General features: G+C 41.6%; 1 protein-coding gene across 19 annotated transcripts in view; it reads left to right on the top strand.

Annotated features, from left to right (window-relative positions):
• The window catches only part of DLG1 (discs large MAGUK scaffold protein 1), a 291,905-nt gene that overhangs the window by 36,972 nt on the left and 239,866 nt on the right, over positions 1–15,067 (top strand). The window contains exon 1 of one of the 19 annotated variants that reach the window (XM_083177608.1): positions 7,266–7,723. The exons of the other annotated variants lie outside the window; for them this stretch is intronic. Within the exon in view, the coding sequence (XP_083033734.1) occupies positions 7,694–7,723 (30 nt within the window). The 5' untranslated portion in view covers positions 7,266–7,693. Of the gene's footprint in view, positions 1–7,265; positions 7,724–15,067 lie in introns of those variants that run through there. 19 annotated transcript variants of the gene reach the window in all.

Here is a 15,067-nt window from a genome sequence, read left to right on the forward strand (position 1 = left end):
CCATGTATTCCCAGCGTAGGGAAGATTTTTATTTTATGAATAATAACTATACCTAATATTTATACCCAGTGCATTTATTATGACGCAGTCCGAAGTGAAGTGACTCCCTGGGTTGATTGTTCTTGAGGCTGGTGTGTGGCAAATGGAGGCATGTTGCCAAATATGTGAAACCAGAACCCCCTCACTATTGGCCAGGGTAGTTCCTAAAGTCAACTAAAAAGCGAGAGCGCACTTAATATATCAATATTTTTAATTAATAGACACATTTTAAAACAATTCATTTGTGAATAGATTTAACATGATAAATAAAATAAGAATCAACTTTAAATATCGCTCAAAATTTATCCAGAGGTCAAATGTCATCAAACTGTATCTCCAATGCTCTTACCCACTTAAGTCCTTGTATTGAAGGGGGGATGTGTATGTGGGGAGCCTCCACTGTGTAATTTATAACAATTGTGTCCAGAGATAAATTGTACCAATTTGTGGCAGATAAAAGGCAAATGTCGCTAGACCAAATGCTTCTAGGCACTTTGTGTCAGTCCTTATCTTTAAGGGTTTATTACCCTAGGACAGGGGGATGATGGAATAGGGCAGGAAAGTCAATAGGTCGCTTCTACCGGCATGACTGTTGTATTTGGAGCCAACGCCGGGAGTAACCTTCGCTGTAGTAGATGGAATAAGTCGCTACAACCATTGGCTGGAGAATACACCTACTACATGTAATACAGGGATAGTGGACTCCAACATCTAAACTACCTTTGTCCAACTTAAGAGAAATGAAGGCAATGGGCTAGAGACCTCTCATTTCTATATTTGCACTTCATGTGTCAGTCAAAAAAAACATTTTAGAATCCTTTTTATGAGCAGAAAGAGTCCATAAGTGACATTGGAATTTTAAAAGTTATTTCAAGGGATCCTGAAGAAATTTGTTTATCCTGAAATAGATGGCAACAAATGTGAATACAAAAAGGTGATTTATGTAAGAATTTACCGTTCTAATCCCTTTCTCTGAATGGGATTGGTACTAAATCCCGGCAGTCGGAATCCCGGCGTTCAAAATCCTGATGCCGGAATCCCGACAAGGTGGATCGCCCCACCTTGCGGGCTCGCTGCGCTCACTACGCAGCGGGCCCAGTGCCTCGATACGCTCGGCACACTAATTTATTCTCCCTCTATGGGTGTCGTGGACACCCATAGAGGGCGAAAGTGTTGGGATTTCGGCGGTCAGGATTTTGAACGCCGGGATTGTAACTGCATCCCCTCTGAATCCATCAAGTAATTATAGCCATCATAACAAGACAACACCTGAAACGACATTACTTACTGAGAGTAAAGGGAGGGATCGCTGTGTCGCCAGGATGGATTCAGAGAAAGGGATTTGAACGGTAAGTTCTTACAAAAATCCCCTTTTCTCTTTCATCCTGGTGACATAGCTCAACCATGGGGACGTTCAAGAGCCGGTCCTTTGGGAGGGTACGCTCAGGCCTGACACACTGGTCGCCCAAATGAAGCTTCCTCTAACGCGAACTCATGGAACCTGTAGAATTTGGTGAAAGTGTGAACAGAGGACAAATTGGCAGCCCTGCATACTTGCTCCGCCGTGGCACATAGCCCAAGAGGCAGCAACCGACCTGGTGGTATGCGCATTAATTCTGCAGGGCACTGGTCTACCTACTTTTAGTGTAGGCAAAAGCAATTATCGAGCTTAACCATCAAGCAATGGTCTGCTTAGAAGCTGGCCAGCCTCTTTTGTGTGCATCATACAAAACCAATGACAAGTCAGTTTTACAAAACTCCATGACTCTGTCCACATAAATGTGTAAAGTGCGAACAACTTCAAACAAATTCAATTTCTTTAGTCTTTCCTTATTCCTGACCTGACTAAACACCAGAATCACGATTTCCTTTCCAAAAAGGTCAGTTTCCAAGAAAGAAACTTAAGATCAGCCGACCTTAATGGTTCAAACGGTGGTTTCTGTAGCACAGATAACATCAAAGATAAATCCCAAGGGGTTACTGGCTGTCTATAAGGAGGCTTAAGATGGGTAACCCCTTGGAGGAAGGTTTGCACCTCTGGTAACAAGGCCACCTTCTTTTGAAAGAAAATCGACAATGCCGACAACTGCACCTTCAATGATTGAAAGCTTAATCCCAAGTAAAATTCATCCTGTAGAAACTCCAAGTCTGGAGACTTTAAATCTAGTGTGAACTTTCGGTCTCTCACACCCATCTGATGTATGTCTTCCAAACCATATAAGAATTAGCTGCAGAAACTGATTTCCTTGCACTAATCATGATTCGAATTACTGCGTCTGAGAAACCCTTCTTTTTTGAGATGGAGGTTTCAAGAGCCAGGCTGTCAAATTGAGCTGAGCTTAGGTCCTGATGAAGAAAGGGCCCTTGCCTGAGTAGGTCTGGCCAAAGTGGTAGATGCCACAATGCTGTTGACAAGCTCAGAATGTTGGAATACCAAGATCTCCTTGGCCAATCTGGAGCGATCAGGATGATGGAAGTTCCTTGCGTCTTCACTCTCTTGAGGACCCGAGCCAGCATGGGAAATGGCGGAAAGACATATGCCATGTTGATATCCCAGGGCACTTTAATGGCATTCACAGCCTATGCCGACGGATCCCTGGTCCTCGCACAGAACCTGGATACCTGACAATTTGTGCCTGGATGCCATTAGGTCCACTTCTGATAGCCACTATTTCCTGGAATACCACCGGGTGTAATGCCCATTCTCCCTCCAGAAGATCCGCTCTGCTGAGGAAATCCGCTTCTACATTCCGAATTCCCAGAATGAAAACTGCAGAGAAGGCCAGTACATTGGCCTCTGCCCACTCGAAGATCCGAGACACTTCCTGCATCGCCATCCTGCTGCGAGTGCAACCTTTGTGGTTTAGCTAAGCCACAGCTGTGGCATTGTCTGACTGGATCCGAATGGGGGAGCCCCCTCAGATCTCTTCCACCTGTAGAAGCATCTTCCAGACTGCCCTCAGCTCCAGGACATTGATAGGTAAGGAGGATTCCATACCGGACCATAAACCTTGCAACCTCAAATTCAGGGCTACTGCTTCCCAGCCCCTGAGGTTGGCGTTGGTGGTGACCACCAACCAATCCCATGACCAAAGGGAAAGCCTTAACCGTAGAGATTCCACATCCGTCCACTACAGTAAGAATTCAGAGTTTCTGGTGTTGAGAACCTTCTCTATTTTCAAGGACTTTGGATTCCCTGACCAACTTGCAAGGATGTTCCATTGGAACGGCCTTGAATGAAATCTGGCGTACTGAAGTGTCTCGACAGTCGCCACCATTTTGCCCAGTAGCTTCAGACAATGCTATACTGATGGACCGGGTGATTGCAAAATAGTCCATACTAACTGACAGATGTCTCTGGCCTTTGATTCTGGAAAAAAATACACGATGAAGGTGTGTATCCAGAATGACACCCATGGGACTGCAGAAACTGAATTGCAGCTGACAGGTTCTCCTGCAGCTTCTCTGCTTTGAACAAAAGGTCGTCCAAATATGGGATGATTACAATTCTCCGGAGTCTGAGTGCTGCTGCCATGACCGCCATTATCTTTGAACACCCTTGGAGCTGTTGCCAGCACGAAGGGAAGGGCACGAAATTGCAGATGCAAATCGCCTACCGCGAAACGAAGCAAAGACTGATGTTCTTTGCATATAGGTTTGTGCAAATGGGCGTCTTGAATATCCACCAAGGCTAGGAGTTCTCCCGGCTCTAGGCTCAGGAGAACTTTCTCAAAGATTCCATCCTGAAGTAATCCACCCAAGTGGAGGTTCAGGGACTTCAGGTTCAGAATAGGTCTGAATGAGTTGTCTGGTTTGGGCACCAAGAAAAGAATGGAGTAAAACCCCTTCTTCCTTTCCTCCCACTGTACCGGAACCAACACGCCTTTTTCCAGGAGCGACCTCGCCGCCCCCAAAAGGGCCTTTCTTAAGCGTGCCTCCCTGGGCAAAGGTGTCTGGAGAAACTTCCTTGGAGGAACGCCCCTCAGGTTGATCCTGTATCCATGGGAAACCACATTGAGAGCCCAAGTGTCCCGGTACAGTAAGAGGCAACACCCCACTCTGATTCCAGACCGTGGAGCCTCTGGCCTGTCATGCGGAGGGCTTCTCCTCACCCTTGGAAGCCTGCTTTTTTGCAAAAGCAAAACGGGACTTTGGAGCTTTACCTTTTTCCAGCAACAAATCTTCCTCTACTAAACTGCCCTCTGGTTGAAGCACTCCCTCTAAAGGAGGAACAAAAGGACGAGCGAAAAGCAGCAAACCTGGATGTTTTCTGTTTGGCTGACGGTGTACGAAGAAACATACTTTTACCCCCCGTTGCCTGTTTAATGAGGGATTCCAATTCAGAACCATAAAGCAACTCCCCTTTAAAAGCCAATGCTTCCAGAGACGACTTGGATTCATTGTCTGCATCCACAAGGCCCTTCTGGCCGTCACGGAAATGGCCGACACATTAGAAGCCATTTTGACTCCCTCTTCTCCAGCATCATAGGTGTATTCCGTTGCCGCCTTTTAGCTTTTCAGCCAAGGCAAAAGCTTCTGAATCTGACTGCAGTAATGCACACAGGGTAGTAGCCCATGCCATCATGGCCTTGAGGACCCAGGCAGAAGCAATAATGGGTCTCGGGGTAAACCCAACAGCTTCAAAAACTGCTTTTAAACTTTTTATCCACAGGCTCCTTGAATGCAGCACCCACTTGCACTGGTAGCGCAGTAACTTTAGACAGCCTAGCAACTGGGGCATCTACCAGTGGGACTTTCTCCCACAATTTGACATGCTCTTCAGGCATGGGGTACAGGCTCAAAAACCTTTTTAGGCATAAGTTAGCCTTTTGTCAGGGGTTTTCCATGCCCCTCCCAGCAAATCTTGCATTGCTTCATCAGAAGGAAAAGTGACTGCGCTGTCTCTTGAACACTCCCTGTTAGGGAGCCTTATCCACCTCTGCTAAATTCAATGCCTGCTTAACAGCCAAAATTAAATCAACACCATTAACAGAGGATTCAAATTCTTCCCTCTGATCCCATGACCTGTCTTCCACACACTCCCCGTCCTCAGAGTCTATATTAGGGATAGGTGGGGTGGATAAAGGGTGTCTGGGAGAAACCTCAGACTCCTTAGTAAACTGATCCATGAAAGAAATCCATTGGTTGTTGTGGTCCCGTCTATGGTCCCCTGTCTTAGGGTGGTGGGAGGTATGTGGTTGTGGACTAGCTGTTTTTTTTTAGGTCTGGTGCTTTTCTGTACACTACTTTGGGCTTTTCTGGTAGGATTTTTTAGAGTGTGTCGTCTTGTAGGAGTATGTGCCAATGTTTAACCACATGTTTGATCTGATTTGCTGATTGGTTGTACTGCGTTATAAAGAAGGGTCCCTTGTCTGAGTCATTCTTTATGGTTTTCTCTTTGTATTTGAGTGTCTCACTTCTTTCTGTGTTCTCTACCTTTCGTGTATGCTTCCAAGGAAATTGTGTGTGTGTGTGTGTGTGTGTCACAGGAAGTGGGAGGTGTATCTGTGAGGTCACTCAGGTAGGAGAGGGGCTGTAGCAGATGCTCATCACAGGGGAACCCACAGAATTCGGTGACACATCTTAATCCCCCGCCATATACATGATCATAATTCTGCAGTACTCACCACTATTCATGGTGCGGATCTGTCGGCATGGTGAAAGCAACAGCAGGCAGGACCTCTGGGCACACGGATACATGGGCATTCAGTCCCATAAGCAACAGCACATCCCTCTCCTCACATTGTAGGGCACTGAATGTGCAGTCTGCAGCATTCAATGCTTCTTCCAGCTAAAGGCACCTGGAAGTGCATTCTAGCCAGAATGCTGGAGCTGTGCACACACCATCCGCTGGGCGTCTGAGGGAAGACTGCACACACTAGACGCTGGGTGTCTGAAGGAAGGGGGATCAGACACACTAGCTGAGGGTGGACGAGGACTGTACACCCCAGCCATCCGGTTGCCTGAGGAATGTTAGTGGTTGCACGCACACACCAGCCGCCGGGTGCCTTAGTGGTGGAGGGAGAAGGAACACCTCAGCCCCGCTGGGTGTCTGAGGTGGGGGCAGGCTTATTTACTGCCGCAGGTGCCTGCACGGTTGGGGTGGGGTAGAACACAGCCTCCAGGTGACTGAGTGGGGAGTTAGGGTGCGTGGGGGTGAACTCACTGGGTCCCTGAGTGGTGGGTGGAGGAAAGGCACCTTAGCCGCTGGGTGCCTGGAAGGGGGGGTTAGTAGGACAGCTGCTCGGTGTCTAAAGAGGAGTGCCTGAGAGGGCAGCTAGGTAATGGCTCAGGAGGCTTCCTCTCACACAATAAAAAAAAAAAAAAAAAAACTTTCCTTGAAGGAAGTGCCGGAATGACATATCGTTGTATATCAGCACACTTCAAGCACTGTGTACATCGTTAAAGGTCCCCCATACATTATGAGAGGGAAGAAGTTGCATGCGATGCCCCTTGAACTGCCCCGGAGCTTTCTGGGTGGCAGGATCACATCCAATGTATGGTGTGCGGTCCTTTTGCATAAGATATATCGTATGCGATAACATTCCCCACCAGGAGACTGTCCAAGTTGACGGTTGGAAGTGCTATAGCTCTATACTCTGATCCTATGTGCACGGCACTGCATTTCTTGGCCTGATCCATCGGAATCAGGTGAAAAGTGCCTGGATTGGATAAGCATATGGCCAATTTAAGTATTGAGGAGGTTTTTCATAACCCTGCTTCGGTTTAGTCTCAGTAAAACCACTCATTCTGCGTTCCATAATTTGTTACAGCAAACAAAATTGCAATGGCTGAGGTAATACTTTCAGTTATGTTACTTACGTGTGGCTTGTACATTTTTAGATTTGTATTTTTGTTTTTCTTTAATTTTACATTTAGGAATAATGTGGATTAACGTGAAAGCTAGCAATTTATGCTGACTAGTCCACTCTTTGTAGTCTCTTTGGTTTCATTTTGGGGGGTGTTGAGTTTTTGGGACTGTGGTTTCACAGTTCTTGTTAACACTTAAATATACATTTTAAGAAATTAGCTTTCCATTATTTATGTGTACATTCAGTAGATTTTCCTATTTTAACGAAGTAATCTTAAAAGGGTCAGTCATATTGGCAATGTTTTCATTTGAACAAATTTGTGATACTTCGAGTACTCCATACTTCCCCTTTCAGGAGTTGCACATGGAATGTTCCATTCATTCTGGGCATGAAAGTCATTAATTTTCAAGCTGCAGAAGCTGGAATGGTCGGATACTGATCTTTTTATATTGTAGAGGACTTTTCTATCGGTTTCTTCACAGGGAAAAGGGTGTTAATAATTCTCTTTTTTACTTTAAAGATGCATTATTTACCTAGATGTGCTGGATCACTGCTTGTGAGAGGATGAATTTTCTAAATCAGCATTCAAACTGCTGTGGAATAAACACAGGAATATGACTTTCTGGGATATGGGTTTTTCTATATATATTTTTTTTAAGCTCTTTAAACATAAATAATTGAAAATAGATGAGCTGTGCAACTCGTATATTGTTTTAGGAGATTATTTTGACTGTCTTTATACTATTACCTGCATTGTGACTTTACAGTCATGCAGTATTCAACATTTATCTTGAGTTTACCTACTTAATATTTTTTAATATCTTATTGATGATGTTTAAACCATGGACTGTTTGTGCATTGTGACTACAAAGGTAAGCTATTAAGTTGTTTGTACGTGTGTGTGTGTGTGTGTGTGTGTATATAGATAGATATACAGTAAAATATATTTTCTTCATTGTATTCCTGACATGTCACCTTTAATAACTCTAGCTGAAGTACACCCCATCCAGGGAAAAGGAAATGTTAATTTTCATTTATTTGAACTTTGCTTTTTTAAGTTTTTCCATGCAATGCTATGCAAATAATAATAGATATCAAGCCAACTTATCTATAAGGAATCAGTTTTGTTAACTATTTTTTTTTTTTGGGTGTCAATGGTTTACATTTGGTTTGATATCTTTATTGTCTTTGCTTCTACATACAGTTGCTTTCTAGTCTTAAGTTATTACTATGTTGCTTTAAATCTTCTTATTTTCCATCATAATTTCACTTCCTCTAATTTATTTTAGCTTCAACAAAAAGGTATGCTCACAATATAAATGTGTTAACTGGATAATCATTTGCAGGGTATTTATCAAAGCTTAGAAAGAAAGAAATAACGTACCAACCCACCAATTGGCTCTTCACTGTAATTTTTTTTTTTTCAAATCTAGCCTGTATATGTCGGACATAAGCTGATTGGCTGGTATTGTCTCTCTCTCAATTTTATCTGTAACAAACACACTAAGGCATGTATTCAATGCCGGTGCGAGGGGGTTAAACTGTGAGAAAACAGAAAACAGAAAACCAGTGATCCTCGCAGTTTAACCCCCGCGCCGGCCGCTCGCTTTATGCAACGTTCCGGGGGAATCCCCTAAACTGCGAGAGCCGAGGCTAGTGCAGCAAACTCGCTGTAATTAGCCTCGATTCTCGCAGCTTTTGGAGGCACATACGCCAATTCTCCCTCGCTCAAAAAACGGAGCGAGGGGGAATTTGCGTATGAGGGGGGATCAGTTGAATACTGACAGGGTGAGTGGTGACTGCGAGCAAAAAGTCCTGCTCTCAGTCACCGCTCACCCACGGCATTGAATATATGCCTAAGAATCAAAAGTAGAAATGGGTTAATCTGTCAGTGGTTAAACACTCCTGAGTGTCCACATCATGCATAACAAAACATATTGGGAAAGTTACTCTATTTTGACATGTGTTTTAGGCATAGAAAGCCATTCTGGATGAGACAGACAAAAGCCTGATCAATGCAGTTTCCAGAGGCCTAGTAAATACATAAATTGTTTGAATTATATTTCTTCAAGCAGTCCAAAGCGGAAACCAGTAAAAAGTGAATTTAATGAGAAGTCACTTTTTTAAATTAAATAGAGCAGCTTATCCTAGTGGTTTTCAACATCCACCCTCAAGTTTTCCCAACCAATCATGTTTTGATCATTTCTCTTTATGGAAGAAGTCAGGATAATTACTGACTGTAATATAGATGAAATGTCACCTGTGCCTAATTAAAGAAATCCACAAAACATGAATTTTTGGTGCTACTTGAGGACTGAAACTGCGAGATCCTGGTGCAATTTTATTCATGATGTATTTTTTTATATGACTTTTTTGCACTGGAAATTTGCCTGTTGTAACTATCTGAAGTATAGGAGAGTAATTTATACTAGGCAAATAAAACTCCAATTCCCATATAATTGTAGGAGCAAGATTTGCTACTTACGGGGTTGGATGTGCTACCCCAAGTCAGAAACACAGTATAAAATATACACAAAGAAAAGAAGACTTTAGTTGGGGGCACTGAGAATTATGCAGTGCCCCCAACTAAAGTCTTCTTTTCTTTGTGTATATTTTATGCAGTTTTATTCATGTAGGATTCAAGTTTAAAATGTGCAAAAAAAAAGGATAGTTTTTTTTTTTCTCAGTATTTTTGAGCTATGCATAACAGAAGGCTTTTCCTGCATACAACAAAAAAAATTACAGCAAAAGAACTTGTTGCATTCAGTATGGTTTATGCAGGTATAAACCGGTGCTGTTTAGCTTGAGCTAGTAGAAATTTTTTCTTGGTTGCTTACATTTATCTGTAAATGTGCTCTCTAGTTGACAAGGTGTGAAGGAAACTGCAGCATCTAAAGCTGTAGACAGACACATTAGAAGACATGTAAACGATATTGCGCATACACATTGCAATCTTCAAAATAGTCAGTGGCCACATCCAGTAGTATCTGGTTATTAAGAATACATACAAATCTTCCTGCCTGTTAAAATGATTCGTAGAAAAAAGAACTGACCAGCGGAAAAGTGCATCGTGATAGATCATATTAACTGCACGATGTAAATAATTTGTCGTTCAGATCCCAACTTTTTTGTCCAAATTTAGTCAGCTAGTGTGTATGTAACTCTTTTTTTTAAAATTGCTGTACTTTGAATAAACCGGGATAAGACAGCTGCAGTGAACGCTTTACAGGACCTTTTATATAATGGCATTTTTAATGAAATTATGTATAATTTTAGAAATGTTTGCGGTGTGCTCATCCACAAATGTGAGACTCCTAAGATGTGTCTAACTAATCGCTACCACTGTCCTCGTGAGTTTTTGGTACATGATGCATATGTATTAATCATGGACCTGCTGTGATAAACTATTTTTAATTAAAATGTATCTGTCGTGTACATAGGGCAGCTCTCATGGACAGTGATAAATGTTGTCCCTGTGTGTTATTACCCCAGTATTTTGGGGGAGAGTTTCCCATTTGGAGGATCTGACACAGAGAGGCAGAGGGGGCATTTTCTGGAATCTGGGCCGGTGCTGAACAGAGGCTGCAGGAGAGAGGGACCAAAAGATCTTTCCAACGAATTTTGCCAAATGCAGCGAATTTTTGATGTTTCAGAGTTTATTAAATCTGGGTCTGTTTGCAGTCCCCACTCATGATAATGGGAACTTGATCTGTAGTTCTAATTATTAATGTGCATGAGAATTATGCTATTGGTACATAGGCACAAGCCATAAAATTGTGCATGAACCATCTACATATTTTTATATTTTTATGGATAAAAAGCTTGATAAATAGCCCCCACAGAAATGGAAGTTATGTTTAAAATTAAAAAGTACATAACTGCATGGACTGTTTAATCTAATAATGAATCCAAAAGTTTATTTAAAACTGATTTTATATGTAAACTGTTTTTCAATATGTGCATGTACTCTATATAAATAACAGTAACCTAGATTGCTGAAAATACTTCTCGTTACTCTTTAAGCGTAGTTTTGCTGCCCTCTGTTGGATAACTTAAGTCAATGCACTTTTTAGGAATGTTGTTTTTACCACCCTGCGTACCGTCTATTTGTTAAACGGTTATAGGGAAAATATAAAAAAATGCATATTTATAGTATGGTGACTAGGGAAAGCATGCATGTAATTTAGAAAGGTCTCCACTATATTATATCTAATATAACTAATTTATTTACATAACCATTGGAATATATTTGTAAGTTAATATTTTTATTATAACTATGCAATCCTTTTTTTTCGGTGCTAAAGTTTCTTGCTTTCCCTGACCGGACATCTTACTTTTAGCTAGGTGCACATTATACAATTACTGGGTCGATTATCAGTAATTGTGTTTGCAGTGTTGACCGATAGATGACTTCTTCAGAAAATAGTTCAATGGTCAGATCAGGAGGTTAGGAGTGCTGCCTGTGCTATCTTGTCCAACCTTCCAATCCTGTGGAACACAACTGTAGAAAGTATACAATGAGTTAGAAATTGCTTAGTGTGTATAGAAATCCAATAATGTGTATGTGGAAAGGGGATTCTAAGCTCTGGTTCTATGTGAACAAAATAATGTCTGTGCATTGCACCCACCTGCTTCTCCTGTCTCAGTGATTCCCTAAGAACAGGGCCATCCAGGACAGAACTGACCCTGTAGTCATAGTGGCTTGGTTGGTTATGATAGTGTCGCCTGTTTGGCACTTCATCTGATGTAATTGGTTCCTGGCAACTTGATTGCGTGAAAACTGAATGCTCCAGATGTGTCTGTATACATCTGGCCTCTGTACACCATGCCATTTTTTTTTTAGGGGGGGGGGGGGATGAAAACACAAATGTTTTGCATCAATATAGGAATAGGACACACAAGCAGCTTCTGTTGATAAAAATGATATGCAGTATGCCTATATTCTGTGTTCGACTACATATGAAATGTTACATTACAGTGACTTCCAGGAAAGAACTATAATGTAGCCTTTAATATGCAGATAAAGCCGCTGTCAAACACACAACATAGGCAAGCTGCATATCATTTCAATCAGCAGAAGCTGTTTGTGCACACTCATGCCTGTTTTTATGTGATTCAGACTAATTGCTGTAATGGATTGCATGTAGATTGGTACATCGCATGTTCTTTTCCTGCGATTGCGATGACCGCTGCATGTATCTCAATAACAGACCATATGAGCTGTGAATATTTCTCACAATTGCACATGAATAGGTACCCATTGCAGTGAATTTGTACACCTGCAGTATGATCTCATGCAGTTACCCAGAGGAAATTTATATATAGTAATAGGCCACCCCATCTGTAAAAACTTTCCTTTCGATTTTTATTAGATCACTTTAGAATAAATTGATAATAATAGATGAGTGATTTAATCTGATGTAAAAAAAAAAAAAATTGCAGTGAAAGCTCTCTCGGGAAGGTCCCACCCAAATTGTAAGGCAAAAGGATCCAACTTATTGCTGAGAGAGAACTCACTTGTGGATCCACTAGAGCGAGGTAAAAAGAACTTTAGATGCGATTTATCACACGGGAGCTTCAAGGGAAATTTTAGTGTGATATCGCATACAATCGCACATATGTATGGGCACCATTATGCTAAAGGCCCATACACACTGGGCGGCTTTGAGCTGAAAGTCACTCAAAACAGCAGGTTTAAGCAGCTTTCAGCTCAAAGCCGGCCAGTGTGTATGGCCCGGCGGTGAGTGCTGCAGCGCGCTACTGCAACATTGCCCGGGAAAGCCATTCATATGCTGGTTATACCAGCAGATGAGCGGCTTTCAGGATGGCTTTGCATAGTGCTCCGCTATGCAATGCCCCCCCCCCCTCAGTCGGCGCCGTGCAGTGTGTATGCACTGAGTAAAGAAAAAAGAATCAACCTGGGTTGATTTGGAGCGCTTTACATAGGCTGATCTCTCAAAAATTTAAGCAGCTGCTATAAAAGGGAGTACAGGTCGAGTATCCCGTATCCGAATATCCGTTATCCGAATTATTCCGAAATACGGACATTCCAGAAAGTGAAAAAAAAATATTTTTTTGCTAAAAACTCACTGGGGACATATGTAACGGCATCACTGGGGACATGATATGTAACTGGCACTATATATGTGCAAGACAATGATTGCTTGGCATTCAAATTCAGTGCTGAGATAGTACACACATTTTGTTTCACGTTTTGAAACCTTGTTTTTTAAACAATTAAAATATGTTTGTGTGTATTTTATGTGGTAATAAAATATATTTGTGTGTATATTATGTGTTTATACAGCATAAATGCAAGATACTTCAAAATACATCATTGAAATATTAAAATATTCCGAAATACGGAATAATCCGTTATCCAAAATTCTCCTGGTCCCGAGCATTTTGGATACGGGATACTCAACCTGTAGTCAATTCCCTCAAGAAAAGGACAAGAAATAGACAAAAATAGCAGCGCTGTACAATATGGTTAATAACAATAATAAGTGAATCAATTAATATAAAAATATAACAATTTTATTGGTACATTTGATCCGGATTTAAATAAGTAAAAAGTTGCTAAATGAAATAAAAATCAAATAAGTGGAAATTGGCACATCATATAACCTGCACTGGAACGGGCTAGAGTCCGTGGTGGAGGGAGTCCTTGGGTAAGCCGGTTTTGAATAAACGCCGCTGGAGGTATGGTAATCCTTTGAAGAATTAGGGCAAATTTTGCCCACAATGGAGCAACCTCGACGATGTGTGCGGTGTAGGCTTGTCCCAGTAGATGGTAGGTTTCCCAGGTCTCAATAATAGGTCCAGTGAAATAAGCAGGTATCAGGGTCCAATTGGATGAGGAAATTAGATGGCAATCCACGTAACACCAACGCGTTTCGCTGACCCCTGTCAGCTTTATCAAGGTGTCTCTATCAGTGTACCTTAAGGGTATTTATACCCACACTTCCTGGTTATTGATTAGCATACCAAATTGATTCACTTATAAATTACAATGAATAACAAAAAAAAAAAAAAAAAGAACATGCTCGGAGACAAATTAGAAGGTTCATTTATAATGGTCATGTACAGTTGAATGAAAATACCATATAACATAGTGGAAAATTCAATAAACACTCGTTTGTTTTTATTAATAAATTTCACTTCCGGGTTCAACCACGGGTCAGCGTTGTTAATCGAACACTTAAAAAGCCCAAAATCATGTTTATGAACTCATCGTTAAGGTGATATAATGTATACATCTTATAAAGTTCATATAGAAACTATTTATTATACATACAGTCTTGTGGAGAAGCTAGATTGAATCTCCCGTCACCGGAAGTGACGTTACGCGACTAGCAACATCCCTGGACAGGAGCAATGTGTCCCCCAAAATACTCTCCCCGGTCGGGGTATAATCAGGCTCACAGATCCGCATAAAGGAGTTAGCGGTTCATATCCTCACATATGAGGCTTTTTCGCCACTCCGTGTATGTGCCCGCAGGCTTCATTAGGTCGCGGACCGGAACCAATAAAACTGTTCCTGCTGGTTAACGTTCCCCACCGGAAGTTGTCATAGCGGTGGGGAATTGTGGTCCTTCTGCGTTATACCAATGTACACCACTTCCGCGTATCAAGGTAGGGCTGGTCCATCAATCAAATAGTTCCTTCTATTCGTGTGTCAGTATGAGTTCTGAAACGCGGAAGTGTGTGTCCAGTGGAACGCAATGGAACGCAAAGGATTTGTATACAAATAAACGGCATACCACCACCTCAGGGGCAACCAATGATAGGGGAACATATCAAATAATCTTTAATTTCTGATTGCCCAAGAAAATAGTTAGCATGGAGTTCACCTATAAACAAACTAAAAAATATCGTTTAGGAAAAAATTATATACATTAATTCTATATTCTATAAGTGTAAACTTCAAGTCCCTACCAATAATTAGATAGATATATCCATATACAATCTGGGATATAGGATCCCACAGAGGATAAGCATATATACATACATAAGTGGGCACATAGGATCCTACAGAGAATAAGCATATATACATTTTTATATATATTTATGTATAATATACAAAAAAGAGAAGAAGAAGAGAGAGGGGGGGTTTCTTTAGAGATTCTTTTATGGTTTGTCAAAGGTGTGGTTTTTAGATTTAGCATGTCCAAGCGGAGAGAAAAGACTGGCCAAAATGAGCTGACAATAAAATT

The sequence above is a fragment of the Crinia signifera genome, chromosome 3 (genome assembly GCF_055691185.1).
Source record: "Crinia signifera chromosome 3, ASM5569118v1, whole genome shotgun sequence".
Taxonomy (NCBI): domain Eukaryota; kingdom Metazoa; phylum Chordata; class Amphibia; order Anura; family Myobatrachidae; genus Crinia; species Crinia signifera.